Here is a 16,210-nt window from a genome sequence, read left to right as displayed (position 1 = left end):
TTCCTTCTTAGGCTCCCTGTCTGTCTCCTGACCTATTTAGAGTGGTATATGCTGCTTAATATGACATGTAGCCTATCTGAAATGATGTTTGCTTCTTACATTCACCCTTTCATGTTTATTCAAATACTTATAATTCAAGTGCATATGGTTTGGTTTCAATACTTCAAACCAATTGGTAGGTCCAGGTAGTCACACAAATAGATGGGTGTTAGTTAGATTTCCAACCGCTCAACTCCGCTCACATGCTCAACTCCGCAGCGTCACAGCAGAGGAAACGTCTCGTCTCAACTCCGCAGCGTCACAGCAGAGGAAACGTCTCGTCTCAACTCCGCAGCGTCACAGCAGAGGAAACGTCTCGTCTCAACTCCGCAGCGTCACAGCAGAGGAAACGTCTCGTCTCAACTCCGCAGCGTCACAGCAGAGGAAACGTCTCGTCTCAACTCCGCAGCGTCACAGCAGAGGAAACGTCTCGTCTCAACTCCGCAGCGTCACAGCAGAGGAAACGTCTCGTCTCAACTCCGCAGCGTCACAGCAGAGGAAACGTCTCGTCTCAACTCCGCAGCGTCACAGCAGAGGAACGCGTCTCGTCTCAACTCCGCAGCGTCACAGCAGAGGAAACGTCTCGTCTCAACTCCGCAGCGTCACAGCAGAGGAAACGTCTCGTCTCAACTCCGCAGCTTCACAGCAGAGGAAACGTCTCGTCTCAACTCCGCAGCTTCACAGCAGAGGAAACGTCTCGTCTCAACTCCGCAGCTTCACAGCAGAGGAAACGTCTCGTCTCAACTCCGCAGCTTCACAGCAGAGGAAACGTCTCGTCTCAACTCCGCAGCTTCACAGCAGAGGAAACGTCTCGTCTCAACTCCGCAGCTTCACAGCAGAGGAAACGTCTCGTCTCAACTCTGCAGCTTCACAGCAGAGGAAACGTCTCGTCTCAACTCTGCAGCTTCACAGCAGAGGAAACGTCTCGTCTCAACTCTGCAGCTTCACAGCAGAGGAAACGTCTCGTCTCAACTCCGCAGCTTCACAGCAGAGGAAACGTCTCGTCTCAACTCCGCAGCTTCACAGCAGAGGAAACGTCTCGTCTCAACTCTGCAGCTTCACAGCAGAGGAAACGTCTCGTCTCAACTCTGCAGCTTCACAGCAGAGGAAACGTCTCGTCTCAACTCTGCAGCTTCACAGCAGAGGAAACGTCTCGTCTCAACTCTGCAGCTTCACAGCAGAGAAACGGACTCTGCAGCTTCACAGCAGAGGAAACGTCTCGTCTCAACTCTGCAGCTTCACAGCAGAGGAAACGTCTCGTCAACTCTGCAGCTTCACAGCAGCTCTCAACTCTGCAGCTTCACAGCAGAGGAAACGTCTCGTCTCAACTCTGCAGCTTCACAGCAGAGGAAACGTCTCGTCTCAACTCTGCAGCTTCACAGCAGAGGAAACGTCTCGTCTCAACTCTGCAGCTTCACAGCAGAGGAAACGTCTGCGTCTCAACTCTGCAGCTTCACAGCAGAGGAAACGTCTCGTCTCAACTCTGCAGCTTCACAGCAGAGGAAACGTCTCGTCTCAACTCTGCAGCTTCACAGCAGAGGAAACGTCTCGTCTCAACTCTGCAGCTTCACAGCAGAGGAAACGTCTCGTCTCAACTCTGCAGCTTCACAGCAGAGGAAACGTCTCGTCTCAACTCTGCAGCTTCACAGCAGAGGAAGTCTCAACTCTGCAGCTTCACAGCAGAGGAAACGTCTCGTCTCAACTCTGCAGCTTCACAGCAGAGGAAACGTCTCGTCTCAACTCTGCAGCTTCACAGCAGAGGAAACGTCTCGTCTCAACTCTGCAGCTTCACAGCAGAGGAAACGTCTCGTCTCAACTCTGCAGCTTCACAGCAGCTTCACAGCAGGAAAAACTCTGCAGCTTCACAGCAGAGGAAACGTCTCGTCTCAACTCTGCAGCTTCACAGCAGAGGAAACGTCTCGTCTCAACTCTGCAGCTTCACAGCAGAGGAAACGTCTCGTCTCAACTCTGCAGCTTCACAGCAGAGAAACGTCTCGTCTCAACTCTGCAGCTTCACAGCAGAGGAAACGTCTCAACTCTGCAGCTTCACAGCAGAGGAAACGTCTCGTCTCAACTCTGCAGCTTCACAGCAGAGGAAACGTCTCGTCTCAACTCTGCAGCTTCACAGCAGAGGAAACGTCTCGTCTCAACTCTGCAGCTTCACAGCAACGTCTCGTCTCAACTCTGCAGCTTCACAGCAGAGGAAACGTCTCGTCTCAACTCTGCAGCTTCACAGCAGAGGAAACGTCTCGTCTCAACTCTGCAGCTTCACAGCAGAGGAAACGTCTCGTCTCAACTCTGCAGCTTCACAGCAGAGGAAACGTCTCGTCTCAACTCTGCAGCTTCACAGCAGAGGAAACGTCTCAACTCTGCAGCTTCACAGCAGAGGAAACGTCTCGTCTCAACTCTGCAGCTTCACAGCAGAGGAAACGTCTCGTCTCAACTCTGCAGCTTCTGCAGCTCTCACTCTGCAGCTTCACAGCAGAGAAAACGTCTCTCTCGTCTCTAGTCGAAACGGTTAAAAAAAAAGAGGTGCCCTTTTCCTTTCTATCTGGATTCGGGCACATTTTATATAAATTTCACAAACCATGTCGCGGGGCCGTTTTTAAAACTAATCCTGGGTCGCTAATTATTGTGTTGTTCAGTCATTACCGAGACAGCTAACAACCTGGTAAATTGACAGTAGGTTAAGGCACATTTGACTGGCACAGGAAGAAAGGAAAATGGTCTGCTACTTGTGAGATGTGCTTGAAAAGGTAGGATTACTATAGGCCTAATGTAAAAATCTATTTCTGGTGCTACTTAAATGCAGCTTGCGTGTGTTTTGATGAGAGTCAGGGAGACGGAGAGTGTTGTGAGGAAGGGTGTGTGTGTGTCTCCGTTAACTGAAGAATATAAGGTTTCATGCAGTGTTTTCCCCTTACTGACACAATGACATTCAGGTATTTGTGCATGTTTATCACAGGTTGGTGGCACCTTAACTTGGGGGGGGGGGGGGGGGCTCGTGGTCATGGCTGGAGCGGAATGCTATCAAAGACATGGTTTCTTTGTGTTTGATGCCATTCTAGCCATCATTATGAGCCGTCCTCCCTTCAGCAGCCTCCACTGATGTACAGTTGTATGTTGGGAGTTTACATACACTATAGCCAAATACATTTAAACTCAGTTTTTCACAATTCCTGACATTTAATCCTAGTAAAAATTCCCTGTTTTCGGTCAGTTAGGATCACCACTTTATTTTAAGAACGTGAGATGTCAGAATAATAGTAGTATAGTAGTATACTTGCGTACTATTGTTTGTACAGATGAACGTGGTACCTTCAGGCATTTGGAAATTGCTCCCAAGGATGAACCAGATTTGTGGAGGTCCACAATTTTTTTCCCCTGGGGTCTTGGCTGATTTCTTTTGATTTTCCCATGATGTCAAGCAAAGAGACACTGACTTTGAAGGTAGGCCTTGAAATACATCCACGGGTACACCTCCAATTGACTCAAATTATGTCAATTAGCCTATGAGAAGCTTCTAAAGCCATGACATCATTTTCTGGATTTTTCCAAGCTGTTTAAAGGCACAGTCAACTGAGTGTATGGAAACTTCTGACCCACTGGAATTGTGATACAGTGAATTATAAGAGGTATAATCTGTCTGTTAACAGTTACTTCTGTCATGCACGAAGTAGATGTTCTAACTGACTTTCCAAAACTATAGTTATAGTAGAAATGGAATGGTTGAAAAACAGTCTTAATTACTCCCACCTACGTGTATGTAAACTTACGACTTCAACTGTATATTCCTTCCTGCCATTCCTGCAGCCAAATCTCAGGTAGGCCTTCGCAAATATGAGGAAATCAGCCATTATATATGCAGTCTTCAATTATACACTGAACAGTGTGAAATTACATTCATTGAGTAGGAGTGTGGATTTTAGTGACAGGTTTTTGAATAATTTTTAGAAAACGTGAACGGGTGTGTCCGGGGGGAAGGGGCGAACAGATGTAAGTGCCTTAAAAAGTATGATGGTAATGTCTGACAGGTTCTCACTTGTTTTGAAGGGACTCGGATGTGAGTGCTTAGCCAAGCTAGTGACGTGTTGCTGGTGTGTGTGTGTGTGTGTCTTGTTCACCTTGGCAGCGTAGCTCCACATGTCGATGCGGTCCTGCAGTCTCTTCTTACACTCTGGTTGCAGACGGACCCTCTTGTCCTGCAGGGCCTCCATCAGACAGGACATCTCTGAGGAGGAGCCAACGCACACTGTCAGGTACTCAAACTTTATTGGTTGTGTACACATATTGTGCTGATGCTATCGCAGGTGCAGCGAAATGCTCTTGTTTCTAGCTCCAGCAGTGTTGTAAGGCCACTCAACACAAAGGGAAAAAGGGCCGAAGCGGTAAGAGACGTGTGTACGAGGGACAGAGGTGTGTATACAAATTGACCGTGTGCGTTACTCACGGCGCCCTCGTCCTGGTGGGATGGCAGCACAGTGGTGTTTGATGTCCAGAGCGCACGCCGTGTGGAGGACAGGGTCCACAAAGATGTCTGCCTTACTCTCCTTTAGTATGTTCAACACCTCCTGCAAAGAAAACAGAGAAAGGCGTGAAGAAGAGAGGGATTTTTTCCGCCTCGACTCTTGACTCCCGGACAGCGGAACATGGTTACATTCGAGGTGAGGAGATGAGAGCCACCCACCTTCTTGCAGCCCTCCACTTTGATCTTGAGCAGGTTGACTTTGAGACACTCCTCTACTTGACCAGTCTGTTCCTGGGCCGCAGCCTCCTCGGGACACAGCCGAGAGATCTGACACGCAAGACGAGTGTGTCAACTCGGTGACTTCCCCAATGTGGGGGGCAAAAAAAACCTTAACGTGCGTAAGACAGCAGAACTAGTCTTGCGTAGGACCAGGAGGCCGACTCACCTCGTCAGTGCAGTGCAGCTGCAGCTGAGGGTCCAGTCTGTAGTCCAGAGCTGACTCTTGCAGGATAACCCTGATCTGATCCTCACAGTCAGGAGACAGACGCTGTGGACAACATTACGCGTTTAGTACACATACCTATACAGACAGACATTAAAGAAAATAGAAAAACGCCTCACCGCGGTAGTAACAAACCCCCCACCAAAAAAAAGCTGAACGAAATAAAAAGATCCAGTAACCCAGTGCATTCTGACCTGGTCGGCGTATTTGAGTTTGAGGCAGGAGACGACCTGTCCCTCTAGCTCGCTGTCCCCTGTAGCCTTGTTCAGGATGCTCTGGCAGAACTTCGGGATGTCAGCCTTACACGACTTCCTCAGCACCGGGTTCAACCTGTAGTCTGGACAGGACACACAGGAGAGGAAACAGGGTGAGAGCCCAGTGGTTAGATATCGGGTGAGAACAGATGGGTCATAGAAGTAATGCTACAGAGGTGCTGTGTTTGCATACTGGAAGCCATAATCTCTGCTCAGATTGTGAGCAGTGGATGCTGGTGGGAGGAGCCATTGGAGGACGGGCTAATTGTAATGGCTAGAATGGCAGAAATGGAACGGAGTCAAATATGTGGTTTCCATATGTTTGATACCGTTCCATTAATTCCATTTCAGCCATTAGAATGAGCCCGTCCTCCTATAGCTTATCCCACCAGCCTCCTCTGATTGTGCGCTATAGTGTGTGTGTGTGTGTGTGTGTGTGTGTGTGTGTGTGTGTGTGTGTGTGTGTGTGTGTGTGTGTGTGTGTGTGTGTGTGTGTGTGTGTGTGTGTGTGTGTGTGTGTGTGTGTGTGTGTGTGTGTGTTCAGTATCTACCCGTGTTCTGTGTGATCTGTCTCTTGGTGATCATCTGTTTACACTTGGGGTCCATCAGCTCGCTGTTCTTGTTCTGCTTCAGGCACTGCAGCATGTTCTTGGCATCAGCCTCAGTGCAGAACCGCTGGTAGAGACAGAGACAACACTATGAAACTTAGATAGAACCCTGATGAAGGCAGCGTAGCTGTCGAAACGCTGGTTGTTATTATAAATTACATTCATTGCATGGGAGCCACAGACCATGCAGCTTTTCTCTTGTAAGAGTCCCGGACTATAAAAGCACTGGAAGAGAATATGCATGGGAGAGACCAACAGGCACCACAAGCCCCATTCATCCTATCTGTTTGACAGTTTTACTGACTGCCAGGAACCTCTTCTTTAGAAAATTATAATTATACAAAATACACTCATGTAATTTCAGACGCAATGCAATCATGGTTTGAGAGGCGCCTTTGAGCATAACTACATTGTTGAAGACTTCCTTACATTCCTTGCATTTTCCTTGTGTTTGGACCTGTGTTTGGACCTTGTGTGCTAAACCGACGCAGTGAAAAAGTACATACCCGGATCATCGGCTTGCAGACCCTCATGAGTTGGTAGTCGAGCTCCGAGTCCATCATCTCTACCTCCTGCAGCTTAAACACCTTGTGGTGACAGCGTTGGGTCAGCTGCTTCTTGTTCTCCTTCAGACACTCGATCACCTACGACAGAGAGAGGGCACTCGTCTTCATCGTCATCCTCGTCAATCAGTCTCGTGTAGAAATATCACCGTTGCTAAACGCTTTTGTCTAGGGCACGACTGACAAGAGATGCTGTCGTCCAGCTGATAGGAATCAGATGGAGAGGAATGTGTTTAGAACACACATCAATAATACTGACCTGTGCGTTTCCAAAGGCCACGTTCTGGCACAGCCGCCCGATGTCCTGCTTACAGGAGTCGTAGAGCTCAGGCTCCAGACGGATATCCTCCGACATCTCCAGCTCCTCCACCCTCAGCTGCTTACGACACTTGACAGACACACGCTGCTCCTTCATGTCCTGCAGAGTGTCGTTCCTCACCGTGGTGCTCAGACAGAGCACTACATCCACCCTGGAGTGAATGAGAGAGAGGGGAGTGAAAGAGAACGTTTATTTGACATTTTGTTCAACTATTTCTGGGTTCTCACTCAGGCAGCACTCACTTCTTCTTGATGTTGGGGCAGAGCTTGAGCACATCCTCTTTGCAGGCCATCTTAAACTTGTAGGAGAAACGGAAATCTTTAATTTGGACCTGGGAGGGAAGAGAAGGGACGAGCAAAAGGAGAAGGAAAGAGCAGAGAAATGGGAGTGAATCGACAGTCAAGGGCATGGGTTCAATTCTCAGAGGGATCACACACACATACTTATTGTGTTTCAGATCAGGAGTGCTATTTGACTCGGCCACGCCTCCTTGCCCGTCCAACAATTCCTAATCTACCACCCCTTCTAAACGCGACTAGCCCCGATGCTCCTCCCTCTTTTCCCCCTGCCACGCTACAAAGTTTCTCCCTGCAGGTGGTCACTGAGTCCGAGTTGCTGAAGGAGCTCCTTAAACTTGAAGCCAAAAAGACATCTGGGACAGATGGTTTAGACCGTTTCTTCTTTAAAAGGTTGCTATAATCGCCAAGCCTATCTCTGACCTTTTAAACCTGTCTCTCCTCTCTGGGGAGGTTCCCATTCTTTGGAAGGCAGCCACAGTGCATTCTTTATTTAAAGAGGGAGATCATGCAGATCCTAACTGTTATAGGCCTATTTATATTTTACCCTGTTTATCAAAAGTGTTGGAAAAACTTGTCAATAATCAACTGACTGCCTTTCTTGAGGTATATAGTATTCTCTCTGGTATGCAATCTGGTTTACGCTCAGGTTATGGATGCGTCACTGCAACCTTAAAGGTGCTAATTGATGTCACCATTGATTCTAAGCAATGTTGTGCTGCTATTCTTTACTGACTTGGCCAAAGCTTTTGATATGGTAGACCATTCCATTCTTGTGGGTCAGCTAAGGAGTATTGGTGTCTCTCTCAAAGAGTGCAGTGTATAAAGTCGGTATATCTGCTGTCTCAGCCACAGCCTGTCACCTAGTGAGTGGCCAACGCTCTTCTCAATTTACATCAACAACATAGCTCAGGCAGTAGGAAGCCCTCTCATCCATTTATATGCAGATGATATAGTGTTATACTCAGCTGACCCCTCACCAGATGTTGTGTTAAACGCTCTACAACAAAGCTTTTAGTGTCCAACAAGCTCTCTCTGCCCTTAACCTCGTTCTGAACACCTCCAAAACAAAGGTCATGTGGTTCGGTAAGAAGAATGCCCCTCTCCCCAACAGTGTACTTACTACCTGTGAGGGTTGAGAGCTTGAGGTAGTCACCTCATACAAGTACTTGGTGGTATGGCTAGAAGGGTACACTGTCCTTCTCTCAGCACATTCCAAAACTGCAGACGAAGGTTAAATACATCTTGGTTTCCTCTATTGTAATCACTCCTCTTCCACCCCAGCTGCCAAACTAACTCTGATTCCGCTGACCATCCTACCCATGCTAGATTACGGGTCCTTAATTTATAGATCGGTAGGTAAGGGTGCTTTCGAGCGGCTAGATGTTTTCTACCATTCGGCCATCAGATTTACCACCAATGCTCCTATAGGACACATCACTGCACTCCACACTCCTCTGTAAACTGGTCATCTCTGTATACCAGTCACAAGACCACTGGTTAATGCTTATTTATAAAATCCTCTTAGGCCTCACTCCCCCCCTATCTGAGATATCTACTGCAACCCACATCCTCCACACACAACACCGTTCCTGCTAGTCACATTCTGTTAAAAGGTCCCCAAAGCACACACATCCCAGGGTCACTCTTCTTTTCAGTTCGCTGCAGCTAGCGACTGGAACGAGCTGCAGCAAACAGTCAAACTGGCCTGTTTAAGTCTGTTCTGTCTCTCCTCATTTAGACTCAATTATGAACACTCTTACTGAAAGTTTTGGCTGTTTCGCGTGATGCATTGTCATCCCTACCTTCTTGCCCTTTATGCTGTTGCCTGTGCCAAGTAAGATTTTTACCATGTTTTGTGCTGATACCATGTTGTGCTACTGCCATGCTGTTGTGCTGCTGCCATGCTGTATTGCTACCATGCTGCCATGTGTTGCTGCCATGCTGTTGTTGTCGTCTTAGGTCTCGCTTGTCGTGATGTGTGTTTTATCCTATATTTTTAATCCCAGGCCCCCGTCCCCGCAGGAGGCCTTTTGGTGGGCTGCCATTGTAAATAAGAATTTGTTCTTAACTGACTTGCCTAGTTAAATAAAGGCCGAATAAAATAAAGACAAATGAAATACACCAGTGTTGGGAGTATATTTGGAGTTGGGCCACAGAGACTCACCAGCTGGAAGTGTGTGACGCCCACGGCACACTTGTCGTTCATCTCCTTCTGGTGTTTGTTCTGCACCAGACACTCCATCAGATCCCCCGTGTCGATCTGGTTATCTGCCACCTCCTGGGAGAGAGAGTAAGAAAAATAGAAAGTGGTCAGGAGCCAAAGACCATAAGGAAAAAAGTTGGAGTACTGTTAGAGTCAGAATACAAAGCCATTGAAATATGGCTCTTGTCCTTATAAGAATCAGTGAAATCAGTTAAAGATGCACTATGTAGAAATCGTTCCGCCATTTCCTGGTTACTAAAATTCGAATAGTTCGCCTAGTGTCAGTTTGTGACAAAACACGCAAGTATAGTGTAGAGAATCATTGTACCATCTAAACTGCTGTGAAATATATTTTCCATAACCAGAAATATTGTATTGTCAGCTGTTTGAAGCTGGTGTACAAAACAGAAAGAACAAAAACTAAACTTAAAATGGAAAGCATGGAAATAACACACATAGAACAGATCTACCGCTTCTTTGACTTGTTTTCAATGAGAACAACAGATCTAAAACTCACATTTATTTTTAAATTATGGATAATTTGAAATTCTAGACTCTTGGCAGGATAGATATCCTTGTCATTGGTAGTGGAATTGAAAAGGGGGGTTGGTGGTATGAATAGCCCCTCATCGCTGGGGTAGAGGTAGGACTCACGTGACAGTAGGATTGGATGACTGGCTCACAGGCTCGCATCAGCAGGGTCTCAATCTGAATGTCCTGGTGGGAGGAGAGAAGAACATCCTTTTACCATGTGACCAACCATAGTTTACCACAGCCAGTTCCTCACACAGAGCAGTCGGTCAACGTGTCCCTGGTACTCCTTTCTTACCTCAGACTCCAGTTCAGTCAGGTTGCCCACCACATCTTTGCACTCTGACACCAGATCTTCTAGGTGGTCCTGTAGACAGTCCAGCTCCTGGAACACGCCAAAAATACCATGTCAGACTTCAATACAGAAAACATACACCATGGTTGTGCAATTATTACTGTGTCCCTGGTCTAAGCCCAACATGGTTGACCACATGTTATAGTTAACGAGTACAAAGCCTTCTAAAGAAAAATGATCCCGCCAGCAGTTACAGGCTACAATAAATAGATGGATGATATGGTTTAATATGCAAGTGATAATAATTGTGTGAGACAGACAGCAGGTGGTCTCCTCCAGTACCTGTCCAGACTCTGCCTTCTCACTGCACCACTTCCCCAGGTCTGTCATACAGCGCCTCTGCAGCTCCGGGTCCAGCTTCACATCCAGCGCCCTCTGGTGGAGGATACGCTGCACCTCCACTTTACAGTCCCGAGACAGCTAGGAAATATCAAAGAATAGAACTCGGGATCAGGGTTGGGGTCAATTCCCTTTCAATTCAGGTTACTTCCTGAAATCAAATGGAATTGAGGACAACCCTGTTGAGGATGCAGGACAAGCGACAACCAGGCAGTAGGGGACATTGGAGCCCAAGAAAGACAAGCAAGCGTCAAGGCTAATGGGATGTTCCATCAAAATAAATGATACTTTTGCTTGTTGTGTACCTTCAGTATGTTGATTGGGTGATCACATTAAGACATTATCCCAACGTTGTCAATGTCACCAAGCAACCATTCCAGTCAAATATTCAGAGATTATTCAGATTATAGTAATTTTCATTGCAAGGCTGAAGATCATTCCCGAGTACAGAGACCATTACATTACCTAATTCCACTTCTGACACCAATGCCACATTCAACATGTAAAGGTGCACAATGATACATCAAGTGATAAGCTATAGAATTACATTTTCAGAAATGTGTTCAAATTGACATTCGACAGCAACAAAAAAAAGCCCACATTTTCCCTCATTTTGACCAGAATCATCTTCAGGAATCAGAACCCAATAACATCACGATAATCATCATCACTGAACTTACTTACAATGTAACCTTGTTTTCCTGTTTGTTCCACTGCATTCCCCTTTTAAAAAGGACAACACTTTCAGGATGTACTGAGGACAGATGTACGGTATTTCTAAAGGTCTAACTAAGATCACTTCAGACAATAGTTCTTTTGTGATTATTGCAAGTAAATCTATATCGCTATTCCTCTACATTAGGCACTGATGCATTTCCTGTGTGCAGTACGCTGCAGTCAATCATGAGTATATTAAGACATACGGTTTGGACACACCTACTCATTCCAGGGTATCTTTATTTTTACTATTTTCTACATTGTAGAATAATAATGAAGACCTCAAAACTATGAAATAACACATGGAATCACATACAGTAGTAACCAAAAAAGTGTTAAACAAATCAGAATATACACTGCTCAAAAAAATGTGTTGTGCAAATGGAATAGACAACAGGTGGAAATTATAGGCAATTAGCAAGACACCCCCAATAAAGGAGTGTTTCTGCAGGTGGTGTCCACAGACCACTTCTCCGGTCCTATGCTTCCTGGCTGATGTTTTGGTCACTTTTGAATGCTGGCGGTGCTTTTACTCTAGTGGTAGCATGAGACGGAGTAGAGTCTACAACCCACACAAGTGGCTCAGGTAGTGCAGCTCATCCAGGATGGCACATCAATGCGAGCTGTGGCAAGAAGGTTTGTTGTGTCTGTCAGCGTAGTGTCCAGAGCATGGAGGCTCTACCAGGAGACAGGCCAGTACATCAGGAGACGTGGAGGAGGCCGTAGGAGGGCAACAACCCAGCAGCAGGACCGCTACCTCCGCCTTTGTGCAAGGAGGAGCAGGAGCAGCACTGCCAGAGCCCTGCAAAATGACCTCCAGCAGGCCACAAATGTGCATGTGTCTGCTCAAACGGTCAGAAACAGACTCAATGAGGGTGGTATGGGGGCCAACATCCACAGGTGGGGGTTGTGCTTACAGCCCAACACCGTGCAGGACGTTTGGCATTTGCCAGAGAACACCAAGATTGGCAAATTTGCCACTGGCGCCCTGTGCTCTTCACAGATGAAAGCAGGTTCACACTGAGCACATGTGACAGACGTGAAAGAGTCTAGAGACGCCGTGGAGAACGTTCTGCTGCCTGCAACATCCTCCAGCATGACCGGTTTGGCGGTGGGTCAGTAATGTTGTGGGGTGGCATTTCTTTGGGTGGCCGCACAGCCCTCCATGTGCTCGCCAGAGGTAGCCTGACTGCCATTAGGTACAGAGATGAGATCCTCAAACCCCTTGTGAGACCATATGCTGGTGCGGTTGATCCTGAGTTCCTCCTAATGCAAGACAATGCTAGACCTCATGTGGCTGGAGTGTGTCAGCAGTTCCTGCAAGAGGAAAGCATTGATGCTATGGACTGGCCCGCCCGTTCCCCAGACCTGAATCCATTTGAGAACATCTGGGACATCATGTCTCGCTCCATCCACCAACGCCACGTTGCACCACAGACTGTCCAGGAGTTGGCGGATGCTTTAGTCCAGGTCTGGGAGGAGATCCCTCAGGAGACCATTCGCCACCTCATCAGGAGCATGCCCAGGCGTTGTAGGGAGGTCATACAGGCACGTGGAGGCCACACACACTACTGAGCCTCATTTTGACTTGTTTTTAGGACATTACATCAAAGTTGGATCAGCCTGTAGTGTGGTTTTCCACTTTAATTTTGAATAACTCCAAATCCAGACCTCCATGGGTTGATAAATTTGATTTCCATTGATAATTTGTGTGATTTTGTTGTCAGCACATTCAACTATGTAAAGAAAAAATAATTTAATAAGAATATTTCATTCATTCAGATCCAGGATGTGTTATTTTAGTGTTCCCTTAATTTTTTGAGCAGTGTATATTATATTTGAGTTTCTTCAAAGTAGCCACCCTTTGCCTTGACAGCTTTGCCCTCTTGGCATTCTCTCAACCAGCTTCATGAGGTAGTCACCTGGAATGGATTTCAATTAACAGATTGTTATGGCAAGAACAGCTCAAATAAGCAAAGAGAAACGACAGACCATCATTACTTTAAGAAATGAAGGTCAGTCAATCTGCAAAATGTCAAGAACTTTGAAAGTTTCCTCAAGTGCAGTTGCAAAAACCCCCAAGTGCTAAGATGAAACTGTCTCTCATGAGAACCACCACAGGAAAGGAAGACCAAGAGTTACCTCTGCTGCAGAGAACACGTTCACTAGAGTTAACTGCACCTCAGATTACAGCCCAAATAAATGCTTCAAAGTTCAAGTAACAGACACATTTCAACATCAACTGTTCAGAAGAGACTGCGTGAATCAAGCCACCTTGGTCGAATTGCTGCAAAGAAAGCACTAAAACACCAAAAGGAAGAAGAGATTTGCTTGAGCCAAGAAACACGAGCAATGGATATTAGACCGGTGGAAATCTGTCCTTTGGTCTGATGAGTCCAAATTTGAGATTTTTGGTTCCAACTGCTGTGTCTTTGTGAGAAGCAGAGAAGGTGAACGGATGATCTCCACGTGTGTGGTTCCCACCATGAAGCATAGAGGTGGTGGTGTTTTCATGGTGACACTGATAGTGATTGATTTAGAATTCAAGGCACACTTAAACAGCATGGCTACCACAGAATTCTGCAGTGATACGCCCTCCCATCTGGTTTGCGCTTTGTGGGACTATCATTTGTTTTTCTACAGGACAATGACCCAACACACCAGGCTGTGCAAGGGCTATTTGACCAATAAGGAGAGTGATGGAGTGATGCATCAGATGACCTGGCCTCTACAATCCCCCGACCTCAATCCAATTTAGTTGGTTTGGGATGAGTTGGACCGCAGAGTGAAGGAAAAGCAGCCAACAAGTGCTCAGCATATGTGGGAACTCCTTCAAGACTGTTGAAAAAGCATTCCTCATGAAGCTGGTTGAGAGAATGCCAAGAGTGTGCAAAGCAGTCATCAAGGCAAAGGGTGGCTACTTTGAAGAATTACTACATGATTCCATGTGTTATTTCATAGTTTTGATGTCTTCACTATTATTCTACAACGTAGAAAACATCAAAATAAAGAAAAACCCTTGAATGAGTAGGTGTGTCCAAACCTTTGACTAGTACAGTATGTAAATATCAATGCATGTATGTCTATGGGTGCAATCCTACCCGCCGTCCCTGCTCCTCTGTGCGGTACGCGTGGCGGTACAGACAGGAGAAGATGGCGCCGGGTGGCATCATCTCGCTGGTCTCGTTCCAGCCATGGGTGTGACACAGGCGGGAGGCGTCGCCCTGACACTTCTTATACAAGATGGGGTCCAGTCTGGGAGGCAGAACGTTTGTGTAAGGAACAGTCAGTCAATCAAATGCATCTAGAATACCCTTTTTACATCAGCAGTTGTCACATAGTGCAAGAGCACGATGTAGGAAAAAGCCATACCAGGAAAATGCAGTGACCAGGCAAAATAAAAACCCTTACATGGAGCCTGGTCAGGCTCCTATATTAACGATACAGTGGTTAAAAAGGCTTGAATGTGTGGAGGATCCCCATAAACTAGCATTGCCACTTACTTCCAATCCCGTGCTATGAAGTACTGCAGCTCCAGCAGCCTGTGTTCACAGTCCTCCACCATCTTGTCTGTGTACAGGTGCTCCATCAGACACGACAGGATCCTACACAATCACAACAAACACACATTACCAGAGCTGAAGTATGATAGATAAATGATGATATATTTTTTTTAATCACTGTTCTGGTAGTTCTCTTTCCTATTATCTATGTAAAGTGAGCAGGGGAGTGGAAGATTTTGGTGACTCACATCGGGTCTCCGTTGCGGATGTGTTTGCAGGCTGTCTGGATGACAGACTCACAGGCCTCGTTTAGGGCCCGGTCGATACGGTAGTCTGCCCCAGGGTCGGCCTCCTGGATCAAAGTCTGGAGCTGGAGGGGGGTCAATAACAACCAATCAACCGATAGAAATAAAAGTTTTAAAAAACAAAAACATTATTTGAAGCGGATTCCTGTGTACACTATTTTGTTCTGGTCCATGGCTGCTCTTTAAAGCTCCAAACTAAAATATTGTGCCCTTAATCTTCTAATATCTATGGTGAGATTTTGTAGGTGAACTGAACTCACAGCTTTCTGGCAGAGGTTGTCGATGGCGCCCAGGTCTCCTCGGCCTACCCTCATCAAACAGTGCAGGGTGCGTCCCTTGCGGTGGAGTCCGGAGCAGTGGGCCTCGATCTCCCCACGGCAATGCAGCACAATCTCAGGGCTCAGAGAGAAGTCCTCCATCAACATCCTCCTGTAGTCCAACATCTCCCCCTGACATTCCCCGCTCACTGTACGACCTAGAACACCACACACACACACACAAACACGTCAGGAAATGTCATGCGGGAACTGCAAGTAGGGCACTTGAAAGACATTTAATTTCATTAACTGAAGAGAAAAACACTAAAAGTAAGACCAGAATGACCCCACATGAGTTTTGTACTCCAAAGGAAGATATACATTGCCAGTCAAAAGTTTGGACATGCCTACTCATTCCAGGGTTTTTCTTAATTTCTACAATGTAGAATAATAGTGAAGACATCAAAACTATGAAATAACACATATGGAATCATGTAGTTACCAACAAAGTGTTAAAAAATATATATATTTTTATTTATTTGAGATTTGATTTGAGATTCTTCAAATTAGCCACCCTCTGCCTTCATGACAGCTTTGAACACTCTTGGCATTATCTCAACCAGCTTCATGAGGTAGTTTCAATGAACAGATGTGCCTTGTTAAAATTTCATTTGTGGAATTTCTTTCCTTCTTAATGTGTTTGAGCAAATCAGTTGTGTTGTGACAAGGTAGAGGTGGTATACAGAATATGGTCTTTTACCAAATAGGGCTAAGTCCATATTATGGCAAGAACAGCTCAAATAAGGAAAAATAAATGACAGTTCATCATTACTTTAAGACATGAAGCATGGAGGAGGTGGTGTGATGGTGCTTTGCTGGTGACACGGTCAGTCATTTATTTAGAACTCAAGGCACACTTAACCAACATGACTACCACAGTATACTGCA

At 46.2% G+C, this 16,210-nt stretch overlaps 1 protein-coding gene across 2 annotated transcripts in view; it reads right to left on the bottom strand.

Moving 5' to 3' along the window:
- Positions 1–16,210, bottom strand: part of LOC124038681 (Golgi apparatus protein 1-like) — a 46,924-nt gene that overhangs the window by 5,885 nt on the left and 24,829 nt on the right. Inside the window, exons 8-25 of one of the 2 annotated variants that reach the window (XM_046354772.1) lie at positions 15,266–15,480; positions 14,949–15,070; positions 14,701–14,802; positions 14,299–14,452; positions 11,165–11,203; positions 10,424–10,561; positions 10,085–10,171; positions 9,910–9,972; positions 9,217–9,330; positions 6,996–7,084; positions 6,694–6,904; positions 6,378–6,515; positions 5,815–5,938; positions 5,204–5,346; positions 4,953–5,054; positions 4,727–4,834; positions 4,490–4,610; positions 4,164–4,270 (exon numbers count right to left, since the gene is read on the bottom strand). In XM_046354772.1, the coding sequence (XP_046210728.1) occupies positions 4,164–4,270; positions 4,490–4,610; positions 4,727–4,834; positions 4,953–5,054; positions 5,204–5,346; positions 5,815–5,938; positions 6,378–6,515; positions 6,694–6,904; positions 6,996–7,084; positions 9,217–9,330; positions 9,910–9,972; positions 10,085–10,171; positions 10,424–10,561; positions 11,165–11,203; positions 14,299–14,452; positions 14,701–14,802; positions 14,949–15,070; positions 15,266–15,480 (2,177 nt within the window). The remainder of the gene's footprint in view (positions 1–4,163; positions 4,271–4,489; positions 4,611–4,726; positions 4,835–4,952; positions 5,055–5,203; positions 5,347–5,814; positions 5,939–6,377; positions 6,516–6,693; positions 6,905–6,995; positions 7,085–9,216; positions 9,331–9,909; positions 9,973–10,084; positions 10,172–10,423; positions 10,562–11,164; positions 11,204–14,298; positions 14,453–14,700; positions 14,803–14,948; positions 15,071–15,265; positions 15,481–16,210) is intronic. The other variant, XM_046354778.1, reaches the window with a different exon arrangement.

This window comes from Oncorhynchus gorbuscha, linkage group LG01, assembly GCF_021184085.1.
Source record: "Oncorhynchus gorbuscha isolate QuinsamMale2020 ecotype Even-year linkage group LG01, OgorEven_v1.0, whole genome shotgun sequence".
NCBI classification, from domain to species: Eukaryota; Metazoa; Chordata; class Actinopteri; order Salmoniformes; family Salmonidae; genus Oncorhynchus; species Oncorhynchus gorbuscha.
This window is presented reverse-complemented; position numbering and strand designations above follow the sequence as displayed.